General features: G+C 42.8%; 1 protein-coding gene across 3 annotated transcripts in view; it reads right to left on the minus strand.

Annotated features, from left to right (window-relative positions):
* The window catches only part of CAPRIN1 (cell cycle associated protein 1), a 39,081-nt gene that overhangs the window by 12,635 nt on the left and 12,693 nt on the right, over window positions 1-13,753 (minus strand). For all 3 annotated transcript variants that reach the window (XM_040328103.1, XM_040328102.1, XM_040328104.1), the window contains exons 3-13: window positions 13,173-13,235; window positions 11,906-11,992; window positions 11,149-11,387; window positions 9,992-10,074; window positions 7,447-7,584; window positions 5,527-5,579; window positions 3,786-3,872; window positions 3,009-3,167; window positions 2,810-2,918; window positions 2,512-2,564; window positions 173-283 (exon numbers count right to left, since the gene is read on the minus strand). In XM_040328103.1, coding sequence (XP_040184037.1) covers window positions 173-283; window positions 2,512-2,564; window positions 2,810-2,918; window positions 3,009-3,167; window positions 3,786-3,872; window positions 5,527-5,579; window positions 7,447-7,584; window positions 9,992-10,074; window positions 11,149-11,387; window positions 11,906-11,992; window positions 13,173-13,235 — 1,182 coding nt within the window. The remainder of the gene's footprint in view (window positions 1-172; window positions 284-2,511; window positions 2,565-2,809; window positions 2,919-3,008; window positions 3,168-3,785; window positions 3,873-5,526; window positions 5,580-7,446; window positions 7,585-9,991; window positions 10,075-11,148; window positions 11,388-11,905; window positions 11,993-13,172; window positions 13,236-13,753) is intronic.

Genomic DNA, 13,753 nt, shown 5'->3' on the forward strand with positions numbered 1-13,753 from the left:
GCACTCCCACCCACTTAAGCCACCGCTGACATTTCAGTGTGGACCAGACTCAGAATAGGCAAGTATAGCGACCTATTTACAGGGCTAGATCGATTAGGTTTAGAATGTGGCCAAGTTTAGCTTTCAATAGGTTTTGTCTGAACTTTCCACCAAGTTTTCCCATGTTACCAACCTGGATCTGCTCCAAGGCTTCTTTCTGAGACCTCTGTTCTGTGGGGTGGGAAGGTTGGTACAGTTGTGGCGAACCAGCAAAGCCTTCACTAGTGGAAGATACCATGGGAACCTTAAGAGCAGAAAAACACTTCCGATTAGAAAGGGGGGAAAAAAAGGGGGGGGATAAATCTAAACGTTGAATCATACTGCCAATCACAGGATTGGACACTGACGAGAAAAAGCCAACACCTACAGTCAGATACCAAAATTTTTACCCCAATTGCAAGGAATGCATTAGTGTAAAAAGGTTTAGGCTTTATAATCACTTTAACCATCTGACCACCACAAACTGAATACACAATTTAAATTACTTTAATCACAGCCAACTCACCCCTCCAACCAAGTCTTGAACATTTGGTTGAGAAATCACCTTGAGGAGCCTGTAAAGCATTGCACCAACAATCAACTGATCGCCAATGCCATGCAGATTTCCGGCAGAGCTGTCAGTGCATCTGCTTGCTCATTCCTCATGAGCAAGCCAATACATTTTGAGAGGAAGAATCAATGAACTACCACAGCGCCATGTAATTCATTGAGAACTACAATCAGACAGCCGCTAAGGCTGTTGGGATTAATACATTTCCATTCACAGAACACTGAATGAGTGACGTCATTACTCTGTCTTTTTGTTTTTATTGCGACAGCAAGCAGAGAGAGAAGATCCCTTCTAGCCGTCAAAGCCGAGGGAGTGGGGGCTGGTCCTTCCATAACATGTTACACCCTGATAATAGGTGTAACATGTTAGAGGTGAACTTATCCTTTAAACAGCTAAGAAAAAAAAAAAAAAAAAAACGCAAGGAATTGCTCACATATCAAGTAGAGTTTGTCTGAAAAAAAAAAAAGAGGCAAGCACTTTATCCTTAGAGACCACAGGCTTGGATGACTTTTGGTGACCTAGATCCACAGGAGAACAGTGTCTGAGAAAGGTATAAATAACCTTGAGCAAAAAATCCCAGGCTTCATCACAACATTGACTATGCTGATCCAAAAGGTTTCTTAAAAGGATAAGGCTGCCAGCTCAGACACCACCCCTTGTAGAGGTGATGGCTACAACACACCACCTTCAGGGTGAACGGAGGACATCCAATGCTTTAGGACAGTATATGGAAAGTAGTGCATAGTGCACCCTAGTGGCCATTATACTTTAATGTTTTGATTTAGCAGTGAGAATGTATGTGTAGGGTTTAGAGGTAGCGCGATTTATATTTCTCACATCTTTAGGACAGTAGTTTGATTGCCTGAGAGAACCAGATTCCGATTCCACCAAATCAGAGAAATGGATGAGGGAGCTACATGAGAACCCACATGAGAGTGCAGAGAGGCAGATGCTGTTCCACACCCCAGCTGTAGGAAGGATCGAGTTTGTTCCAGAGAAACCTCTGGTGTGGAAACTCTGGAAATAATCTTACCGTGTCCAATGACAGACCTTGCGAGTACAGTTCCACTTTTAACATTGGAGAAATGAAAAAAGAATGGCCGCACTCCTTAAAGTAGATACAATGGGGGGGCGCCCCATTTCATTGATTTTGTTTTTACTCAAACATTTTCTTCAATGCACCCACCGTATTTCCGTTCCTTTATTTGCCTGCAGCAGTGACAGGGCATGTACCCTGATTCATGTTCATTTGCAGTCTAGCAGTCTCTTTGACAGTTTCATTTTTGTTTAAGCGGAGTTAGCTTTTTAACGTTGTAGAAATCAAGACTCCGGTGCCAATCCAAGAATTTGCACTGACAGCCATGCCAAGAAAGTCAGGGAAAAAATAAAAAATAAAACCCACAGAGAGACAAAATCAGTCCTCAGGACAGAAGATACCAATGATCTGGTAAAGACCATAAAGTGTCTGCTGGGAGAAGTCTTACTGGGTCAGTGAACCACATCCACCTGGACATATGCAGATCACCAGAATGCCCTCATCTCAATCCTGCAAAGCTGAGGAAGAGGTTTTAGGGGAGAGAAGGTATAGATCAGCAGTGTACTAATCTCACGGGGGGGACAAAACATCCACTACAGTAGAGAATCCCTACACCCAGAGACAAACCGGTCTCATTTGATGCTGAACCTGGAGGCCAGGAGATCAACGCGGCCTCCTACCTGTAACAGGTCCTGACCACCACCAGATTTAGTGACCTGGTGATGTATTTACTGGTTGAAATTCATATTTAGTTTTGGGACGTTTCCTTAGCCTGCCACCCTCCAAAAGAAGCAAGCATGAATAATCTTTTGCAGGTCCCCCCCCCCATGAGAACAAAGGCGCTTTACAAAATGAAGCACAAATTGTTGATTAAAAGTATACTCACTTGTGTGCTCTCTGGAACTTGGCTGGGCTGAGATAGCCGGGGCTCAGAATGTACTGAAAAAAATAAATAAAATTTATAAAGTTTAAGAGCCAACGTTAAAGTGGCATCCCAGTCAAATCCCAACTAAGCCTAAATGAACCCCTGCTGCACAAAGCTGCAAAACATGCAATTGCTTATTTATAATTCGGGGTTCAATTAGGCGTGTTTACTACAGCTTTAAGTTGGGGAATGACTGGATTTGCACTTTTACCTTTTTTTTTTTTAATCAGCTTTCAAATCTTAATGTCCTTTTACCAACCTGGAGGGCAGACCATCTGAGGCAGCTCCATGCTTTGAGCTGGATTCATAGGTTGCGCAGACACAATTGCAGGGTCTATTGGTTGGTTTTCAAAATCCAACATAGAGTCCTGCAAAAGCAAGTAGCAAGATATAAAAACGGAGAAGGCCATATGTCAGGGTACATTTAAATAGCACAAAATTAAAAGGTTCATACCGACCTGCATGAAATTATATGGACCTTGCATCTGGGCCATCAGATCCTGAACCTTCTGTCTTCGTACAATGGGATCAGGCTGGACTTGTGAAATGGCATTTAGCGATAGGGGCTCGGAGACAGCCGGGGATGTTGGTTGCTGCTGCTGGAGTGAGTTTACGACCTTTGGGGAGGGAAGAAAAAAAAATGGTTATCACCTCACTGAAAGTATGGGTGGTGGGGTTATTTATGAGTAGCGTTACCCTTGAACGTAGACTAAATTTGTATTAAAAGACCCTTCTGGGTATACTACCCTTTAACAGAATTATCCACAGCAGTATCTCTTCTCCAGAAGCTTAATACATAGGAGCGCAGAATGTCTTCACCACAGCACCCATTATTCATAGTGTATCAATGCAGAAAGCAGCAATGAACTGAGTCAGCTCCATACGCTGCATCAGTGAAAAGTGCACAAGCCAGAAGAGCAAAGAGGAAAACTCTGTAGCATCACAAGACTAGACTAAAGACTTTGGGTGGGTATAAAACACTGAGCATAGGATACAGCCAGTTGTGGGCCCAAGGAGGACACCTTTAAAATTTCCCCCGGTGCTCATACCAGTTAACACATTTTTTTACCTTATATAGTGGTTACAACCACTCCCTGACTACACTTGATAGGCTGGCAATGCTGTTCTACAGTGTCCGATGTACTAAAAGACTTGGATGGACTTAAAAATAACTAACAAAATTAAGCTCAAATCCAACACCCAGGTTCCCCACCAAAAACAAACCACACACTTACTTCAACGGTTTCTACTGCCCATTCTTGCACTTGTTCCTTCTCTCCGCTGCTGAATGTGTTCTCCGTCATAAACTGTCTGTTTACAAACTGCAGAAAGAGGTGTGTTAATTGCCATCCTAGTATAAATGTGCCATGCCAAACCATGGCAGGAACAACATTCTGTAGCTGTACATAGACTGACAAAAAAAAAAAAAAGACACACCTAGGTTCACACCCATGCGTTTGCTTCAGCTCACATTTGTGCCAGCACAGCACCCTATTCATTTGAATAGGCTGCCGCACCTGCGGTAAGAGCAAGAAAAAGGGATCCTGCAACTTTTTTAAATTATAGCCGCAGGGAAATTGCAAACGTGCTGCATTTTCAGATGCATAGAGGTGCCATTAGAAATGGCAGTCCCATGCATCTGCTAAAGAGCAGCGCATATTGGCTGAGAGAATTGTTAACACATTATGCCAACATTATACCGGGCCTAAACCAGCGTTTAGCAAACTTATTTCAGTCAAGGCACTATTAAATTTCCACACACCTTAAGCCACCCGATTCAAAAATGGGAAAAAAAAAAAAAAAAAAAAAAAAAAAAAAAAAAAAAATATAGTTTCTCATAATGCAGCAACATCAACACACAAAGGGACACCAATGTTAGAGGCGATTTATTATTAAGCAAAAACACCTTCGCAGACCGGAATAATCTAGTGTTTCGCTTATCTACCACTCAGCTTATGTGTCCTCAGTGCTGGAGAGCGACAAGAGACCACCACACAACACACCAATTGCCCAACGTCCTCCAACCGAAGATGTTAGTTGTTGGGACGCCAGCAGTTAGAATGGTGCACAGTGAAAACCTGTGACTTTTGTAAAAAGGCCGGCTTGATTGACCCAATGGCTTGTCTGCAATTTTTAGGCACTTTGCCAAGGCACCCCTGAAGAAACATGAAGGCACCTAGTTGGGGGGGGGGGGGGGGGGGGGGGAACAATAAAAAATAATTATTCCAATATGCAGTACATGGTACTAGAGCAGGGATATGCAATTAGCAGACCTCCAGCTGTTGCAAAACTACAAGTCCCATCATGCCTCTGGGTGTCATGCTTGTGGCTGTCAGTCTTGCTATGCCTCATGGGACTTGTAGTTTTGTAACAGCTGGAGGTCCGCTAATTGCATATCCCTGCACTAGAGGCTTGTCTTGCTCCCCCTCATTACCATAATGCCAAAAGGCAGCTTGCATGTACCCGAGAAGGGGAGGCTCTATTACATTACAAGAGCAGAGCTCCATCCCTTTATCAAACCTGCTGCAGAGTGGCAATGACACCCAGGTTTTACATTTTAGTTTTGCCCACATGTTGCAGACAGTTATGAATGCTGGAACTTAAAGAGCCCCCACCAACAGCATTTCTCATGTGCTACCGAGTTTGTTACATGGACAGCTAAGCTAGTAACTGTATTTATCAGACGTTTTTACTAAAAACTTGCATTACATTGCAAAATACAAATGTTCCAGAAAGGAATGCAGAGCAAACCCATAAATTTCAGAAATCTATATTTCATAGACCAGATCTTAATGCATTACACCGCCAGCTTTAGAGAGCAATGAATGCCAAATAGAAAATCCTTTCCATGTAAGCAGCTGCACAAAGCATTAATCTCTCAGAGTGCTGAGAACACCGGATGCAGTGTAATGATCTACATCAGCAGAAGTGGGCCACTCCAGAAACCCAGCAAGATCTTGAGCTTTAAGGCCTTACCTCGGTGGACTCCACTTCACTGGGCTCAGTATATTCTTCCACAGCTTCGGGTTCTAGAAATGAGACAGACATACAATTACATAACTAACCAAAGGTAGTCTGCACACAAGTGCAATTTTAAACAAGTTTCAGATATGGTTCAAAGTAAATACAAGCAGGCAATCTTCATCAGGGTACTTACAGATTTTTACCCCATTAGACAGGGTGGCAATCCTGCTCTAAAAATTGTCACTTCTAGTGTGCGCCTTCTGGAGCATCTCCACCAATGACTCCTACCTGCCACCTGCAAAGTGAATGCCCCCCATTGTTGCCAAATTGTGTGGATGTAGAACTGCCAGCTCTTATTCAGCAGCCACACCAGCAGGAATACTGTCACACTGACAAACCACAATTTCATGTCACAGGAGGCAGCAACTGTTTGGCCGATTGAAAGTTTTCCAACTGGTTCAGTCGTTAACCACTTAAAGTAGTGGTTGTAAACCCACTTTTGTAAAAGCAAACAGGACCTGCAAGATAAAAGGCATAATGAGCTACTATGCATGGCATAGTAGCTCATTATGCAACACTCACCAGATCGAAGTAGCCGTCCTCGTACACCACTCAGGCAGCCTCTCCCAGGAGATACGTTTGGGTACCACGGCGCCAGCACCGACTGGTCGGAGCCATGACGACGTCATTCCCGCGCATGGGGGGCCGCCAGTCACTGCGCGATCACCATTGTCAAAGTGCACCGTAAACATCAGCGCCCATCATTTTTGTAACCATCTCCTAAACCCGTGGAGGTTTAGGAGATATTTCGAGCCCCTACAGGCAAGCCTTAAATCACATTAATCTAGGCTTACCTCTAGGTAAAAGTGGTTGTAAAGGATTAGTTACTTTACAGGACCACCCCACATACATTTAATGCAGCAGGATCCCCCCCTTGAGTGCATCTGTCCCACACAGCAAGAGAGAAAGGGGGGGAAAAAAAAAAAAAAAAAAAAGGGAAAAAACACCCACGGAGCACAGGTAACCCTTTGATTGCTCCCAATAACCCCTTCCCTGCCAGTGTCATTCACACAGTGCCCTTTAAGCAATGATCATTGTATTAGTGACACTTTTTGGGGTATCAGCGACACCAAGTCAGATATGTCTGCCGCAGGACACACCCACACACCACTATGTCCCATTGTTATAGTGTCTACAAACACTTTCGCACAAATCAATAAGTTTTTGGGACCCTTTTTTACCAAAAATATGTAGCAGATTACAAATTAACCCAAATTGATGAATATATTTTTTTTCTTTCTGCTATAATAGGTTTTCAAAATAGGTCGTTCTTTTGTTTATAGCAAAAATAAAAACCGCAGAAATGATCAAATCCCACCAAAAGAAAGCTCTATTTGAGGGGGGGGGGGGCGCATTTGGGTACAGAGCTGCGCGACTACACAATTGTCAAAGCAATGCAGTGCCGCATCACAAAAAATGGCCTGTCATTAAAGGTGTAAAATCTTCCAGAGCCGTGTGGATAAAGTACTTTGAGATGAGTGCTTGTATGTCACACACAGCTCAAATTTCAGCAGTAATCAATCAAAATTCAAGCAGTCTATGGCCAGCTTCGGACAGTAGGCTTAGCAAGCAGCAGCTTCTAGTGCAGAGAAGTTTCACCCAAAAAGGAAAAGCAGCCAAACGCCTTCAAAAATTTATTTTTTTAAACAATACAGAAGAAAATAAAACACTCCTGCACAGAATTACAACTGCAGTCTTTTAATGAAGCTAAATGCAGCAGAAAAATCTGACATAACATCTCCAGGTTCTTATGACCACCAATGCGTGCACCTGGCTTTATATAAACCATAGCTCGCCGTACAGAGAAACAAACCAACAATTGGGACTTGGCAGCAAAGGTTGGAATTTATGGTAAGGCAACATCACAATTACCAAGCTCGGGTGCTTGTTCTTCTGCAGGCGGCGCTGCGAGGGGTTCCTCCTCCTCACACAGTCCATTCTGGTGATTCTTTGCATTGTCAAAATACCCACTCTGGAGGATGCGATCCAGTATTTCCCGCAAAGCTTTATCTACAAACAACCAAAAACAAACAGTACAGTTTAAGGCACACGAACCACCAGCACATCGTGACATAGTTTGTTTAGTACAGAATGATGCACACAATTTTTTAACCTATCTAGGAGGGCATGTTCAGACTCCCACTAGTTACCACAAGTGTAGAAAGTACTATAACATTCATTGTGCTGTTTCAGTTCTCAAGCAGAGGCCAATGAGATGACGATCACAGTCACAAGGTAAAGTAAAGATCCTAAGGGCCCTTCCACACGTGTGGACAGCATGTCAGCATTTCATCCATCCGTTTTCGAATTAACTACATGTATCCCTATGGGATAGCGGGTGTTGGCGGATGAACATCCCCGCTATGGTCCGATATTGCAGACGGAGGAAAATCCTATTTTTCCATCAGTCTGCGGATCGGATGGGGTGAACACAGACGGACGGTCCATGTTTATCCGATCCCCCCCAATAGGCGAGAGCGGAGATCCAACAGGGCGGTCCACTGTGCAGGGACCGCCCTGTCATCGGCCAGCTCAGCGGTGATCAACGGAGCAAGCAGAAGACACATGTACGGATCCTCATGGGATCCGTACATGTGAAAGGAGCCAAAGCTTTAGGAATGGATGTTAATCACAGACTATAGTCACATGACTGAAAGAATAGTGATGGGCCTGGCATGTTTAAACAACCCCCCTCCCCCCCTTTCCTAGCCTGCAGCTGTAGTACAAGATGTTGATACCAAGATTCTGGTGTTTAAATGTAAAAAAAAAAAAAAAAAAAAAGAAGTCTTGGATATTGACCCAATTCCTCCCATACACCGCCCTAAACTTATAAACCTGATTTTGGCCCATACTCTCGGTCTGGGATCCTGCAAAATATTCTGCTCGCCTGAAATCCTCACCTCCCTCTTAACTTTGCTGCGCTCTCTTCCCACCTGGGTTGAGACAACCCCATAGTTTCCAACAGTGGAAACATAAGGGTCCGAATATGATTGGTTCTTTGTTGGTACAAACAGATACCTCTAACCATAAGCACTTACAGGACTCACATGAAATCCCTGAATTGGAATGCTTTCAATATCTACAAAATACACCATTATTATTTTTCCCTTACCAAAACATGAATACCCACTATTGTCCACTGCCGGCGAGACCCGAAAAACCTTTAAAAATGTCCCATTGGTACTTTACACCAGCTAGGATCACAAAATGTCTACCATCATGTCAGTCCAACAGTTTGAGGCCATGTCGGTTTTTGGCGGCATGAAACATATGGTGGACCTATTCAAAGGTCTGGAGGTTATACACATTGGTCAATACAAATCATGTGAATTTACTGAAAGCTTCATGGGAAGCACTTCTACATAAACCTATCACTGATGTTACCCAGCGGGAACGCACTCCAATTACTTATATTTTTATGGTGACAAAAACCATACTGCAGTCCTAGAAAACGCCACTTCTTGGCTTCAAAAGTCGCCTGCCGATTTCTAGAATTGTGAGGTTCCAAGTGGTCCAGCCCCAAACCCCTAGGGTCCCCCCTGTTCAGCCAAGGCTTACTGGAGCTCAACAAGATGGGAAGAAAGCACAAGAAACAAAGTGGGAAGTGGCCCACATTGTTTTTCATGTGCTTTCTTCCCATCTTGTTGAGCTCCAGTAAGCCTTGGCTGAACAGTGAAGGCTGTGGCTGTTTTTTTACACCAGGCCTCCTTCTCATATCTGCCAGTTAGATCAGAGGCATTAGGACACCAGGAAGTATGGATTGTACGATAATGTTGCGACTGCCCAAAGATTCTTTTATGCCAACAAAGGACCTCCATGTTCAACTTGCTCTTATAAAATTGATGCTTTTATAAAGTTTTGCTGTATTCATAGTAGGCTCTTGTCCCCCTCGCTTTGTATTTGGGGAGCATTATTTGAACAAAATGCATGGATAACCAATTTTTTTTTCCCCCTGAAAAACACACCAACTTTCAATAGCTTGTTTTCCTTAAATATTTGTGTGACGTTTGGCCACATGAAAAAAAAAAAAAAAAAAAAAAAGCCCCCACATTCTCACTAAAAGGGATTTTTTTTTATTTTATTTTTTTAATAAGTGGTCCTGTTCTCTTCTAGAATTGCAACAAGTCAGATTTTACTATTCCATTGGATTTCTAGAAAGAGGGGATACTGCATCAGCAACAATACTGCTGAGGGAGCAGAGGCTGGCATAGATCCCAGGTCACTGCTGACTAAGGTGGTGCCAGAAAAGGCAGAGCTACCCAACTGCAGACAGCTGGCACATAACTATTCTATGGATAGCACTTTAATGATTAAAGTTGCACTAAGGCAAATGCACAAGCCAGCTCAGCGACGAAGGTAATTTTAGGGGGAAGTAAACCAGACGCATAGCAAAAAGTTTCATTGGCAAAAGGCTTACATGTGGTTCCGCACACAGACTTGTCTCTTCCTTCCAAGACATCGAAGAGGTGAATGGAGGCCTGTTCATATTGCTCATTCAACCTGCAAGAACAATTAAACATTAAATTACTCAAACGTGACACACTGCTGATGGACTCCACTTACTCATAACTATATTAAAGCGGAATTAAGGCACAACAGTCATGTCGTCCCACAATGGTCTCAAGTGTGCAAGGGGTCCATCACTGGCATCTTCTCCCAGCACATCTTGGCTGGCCAGTGCAGGATGATAACTCCTATGTATGCACAGATCTTCCTGGCACAAAGGGGTGGGCCAGCAAAGTAAACCAAGCTGAGAACACAGCTTAGTTTGCATGCCACAGGAGGAGAACCAACAGGGAGATTCTATAGCAGCTAAAGTTGTTTAAAAAGCATAAGCTAACCAAAAAACAGTAAATATGCATTTGCTATTATTTCTGGGGGGGGGGCTGGAAAGCCTTGCACCAGCTATCAGCTGATGCCAAAAACAGAAGTGTAAGCCACCTGCCTATACATCGTACAGCCAGGCAGTTTTACACTGACAGGAAGATTAAAACTACCACAGCACTGTGGTAGTTAATTGAGAACTAAAAGCAGACATCCTCAAAAGATGTCAATACATGTAGTCAATTTGTTCACAGATCTGTGTGAATTATGCTGTTGTGTGGGCGGAGCTAGTGACAGCCAGTATAGGGAACTTCTCCCTATACTGCTGTCACAGGGAGAGGGCAGAAAGAAGCAGCTGCTACAGTGGAAACATGTTACACCCTCAAGACAAATTGAATATGCGACATGTTTTCAAAGGTGAACTTAACTGGCAAAAAACACAATTTTAAGAATAGCAAGTGTGAGACTAATCACACACACACTCCAAAAGGGGTAACCATGTGGAGTAAGTTTCCAACACTCATTCCTGTTTAGACAGCGTCTGACCTTCAAAGTGCTTATGTCTGTGGAGGTAGAATGCAAAATTAAGATGAATCCTCAACAATGCAGTTTTCTGAGAGTGTGTGTGATTATATATATATATATATATATATATATATATATATATAAAATTTGAATAATGTGAATGCTGACTCAAGATTAATTTAATGCATACCCTCACCAATTATAGTAAAGAGACACACCATATACCTTACAGATGGATCTCGTTCTGGTTCCACCAGTTTATAAAACTCATCCAATAAAGCAAGCTCTTCTTCCGATACCACAGGAACCCCATTTAAGCCTTGTTTCAAGTCATTGCGTACTTCTTCATCACCAAGTTTATCCAAGCCAAACTGTAGCTCTAGTGCTGTTTTTAAACGTTTCTGTTCAGCTTCTTCACGCATGAGCTGTTCTCGACGAGCTGCCTTTTTCATGCTCTTTTGGATCTGAAAAAAATGTAGGAGTTCACAATGAAGCATTCAAAGTCTTTTTAAACTTGTCCAAGACATTCTGAAAGCCATCTAACTGAAAACAATGCCACAAGAGGTCAAGTGGTGAGCTGTGGTCTAACCCAGCTCCAGCATTGTTGAACTGTACAGAAGAAAAAATGTGGACACATGTCCCAAGCAGTACACTGCACCCAGAATGTAAAAACACAGCTGCCTCACTAGAAGAGCATGTGCACAGTAAACAATGCTGTACACGCTCTTAAAAAAAAAAAAAAAAAAAAAAATGCAAAAGGTTGCTGCTTATAAGATCCTAATGATTGGTGATATCTTTGAGCTGAGACCTCCACACTGCAGCCCTTTGAATGCCTTTATCTGGGCCTTGGGACACCATTCCTCTCACCGACAATGGCCATTTTCTAGCATTGATACCAATGATGGTTGCAGGCTTTGTTTTGGGAAAAAACACATTACCAAGAGGGTACTGAATAAATTTAAGAAATAAAAACACATCTTACATCTTGGCCCAATGCCATGAAACTTTTCTGCAGTTCTCGAGCAAACTCCATGCTGGCTGAAACCTCCACATGTTTTGACACCGCATCCTAAAATCAAAGAAAGCAGAAAAGAATGTAGATTGTGACATCCCAAAAAAACACAAGTAGAGGAAACGGTGACAGTACCTTACACAAATTCAGCTTAAACTAGCCCTATTTAGAGAAATCTGTCTGCTGCATTCATAACATGTTACTAGGAGAACATATCCTTGAAGGATGAACTAAACTCAATCAGTACCACCTATTTTTAAAGTAGTAAACTTACACCCACTTGCATTGTTTAGGAGATCCAGTATTCAGAGTGCATGCAGCCAGTGAGGTCACTGGTGCATGTGCTCTGAAGGTCCAGCATACAATGGTGGACCTTAAGAGCTTGTGCCATAAACAGCGGCTCCCATGTGGGAGTAATGTCATTGCACCGCCCAGCCACTCATGCAGCCGGAGGCTGAGAAACCAGGAGGAAGACCAGGTAAGATTGAAGCCCTTTCACAGCAGTGACAGTGCAGCAATGGAAGACTTTATTTTGAGAGAAGTCTCATAATGCGCTAGTATGTGATACTACTAGCACATGCCGACATTGTCTTGCAAGGGATTTCCCCCACCCCCTTCAACTGCTGTTTACTACTACTTTAAACCTTATGCTGCTAGCATTAGTAATTAGGCAAGAAGATCATAATACTTGCTTTAAACTGTAGCCAACATTTTTTCAGTTGCCTCCTTTTTCCCGGCCTAGGTAAAATATACATCCCAGGAGTCTCCAGGAGGGGCTCTTAGCCAAGCACAACTCCCTCCTGCATGCAGACCTGTCCCAAGGGCAGCTGGACACCAGAAGTAAAGGCTACATGAATAATCTGCCTTCACTCAAGATGGCCATTAGTTAGAAATGCTAGGGGGTGTTTTTCAAAGTGATGGATGTGCGAGTTTGGTTTGAATATAAAAGACTTAAACAGTATTTTCAGTTTGTGGTGTTCAGTTTAGTTCTGTTTTATGCACACCAACACAAGGCAGAAAATAAAATCAGTCTCACACTGACAATATCAAGCCTCAAAAAGCTTGAATTAACCTGTACACAGCAGTCCCACCCTTTAACACATTTCATCCAATGTGGGCTTCATTTAGGAGCTCCTAGTCACACCTGGAGTTGTAGAGGTGGTGGATCATTGAGGGCTTGGAGCAGTGACACACCAACACTTAATCAAGTACACCAATCAGGATCAAAGAAAATTACCAGTTGGTCCTGATTCAGTCGCTCTCCTTTGTTCATTCTGTCCTGGTAGTCGTCCAACTTGCCCTGCAAAAAGAATGAGTGTCAAGAAAGTCATTAGCAATGCAATTACTAGAGTTATGATCCTGACCTACCTTCAAAAGATATATGGAAGGCTTTAGGGGCAAAAGGAATTCTAAAAAAATGAATTAGCTAATGGGATAAGCCATTACCCACCTCACTTTAAAGGATTGCACACCCCCATTAAATCATTCTCTGCAGCCATTACCTTTTTATACCACCACCACCACCCCCTCCCTTTAGAATGCAAGGTCTACGAGCCGGACCCTCCTATATGGAAATGTGTGTATGTGTAAACTGTTGGCACTATATAAATAGTGTATTAGAATTATTATTATCTCCTGTTCTACATCTTTAAAAAGCCCCATTTCCAAGTAACACATCTTAAAACACACCACACACACGTTTTGCAAGCAAAGACATTCAAGTGTAAGAAAAGGCTCACAAAAAATAAAAACTTTCTACCACATATCCTGTATGAAAAATAAAGTGCCGCCCCATTGACGACAATTGGTGGTCCAATC

Source organism: Rana temporaria, chromosome 11, assembly GCF_905171775.1.
Source record: "Rana temporaria chromosome 11, aRanTem1.1, whole genome shotgun sequence".
NCBI classification, from domain to species: domain Eukaryota; kingdom Metazoa; phylum Chordata; class Amphibia; order Anura; family Ranidae; genus Rana; species Rana temporaria.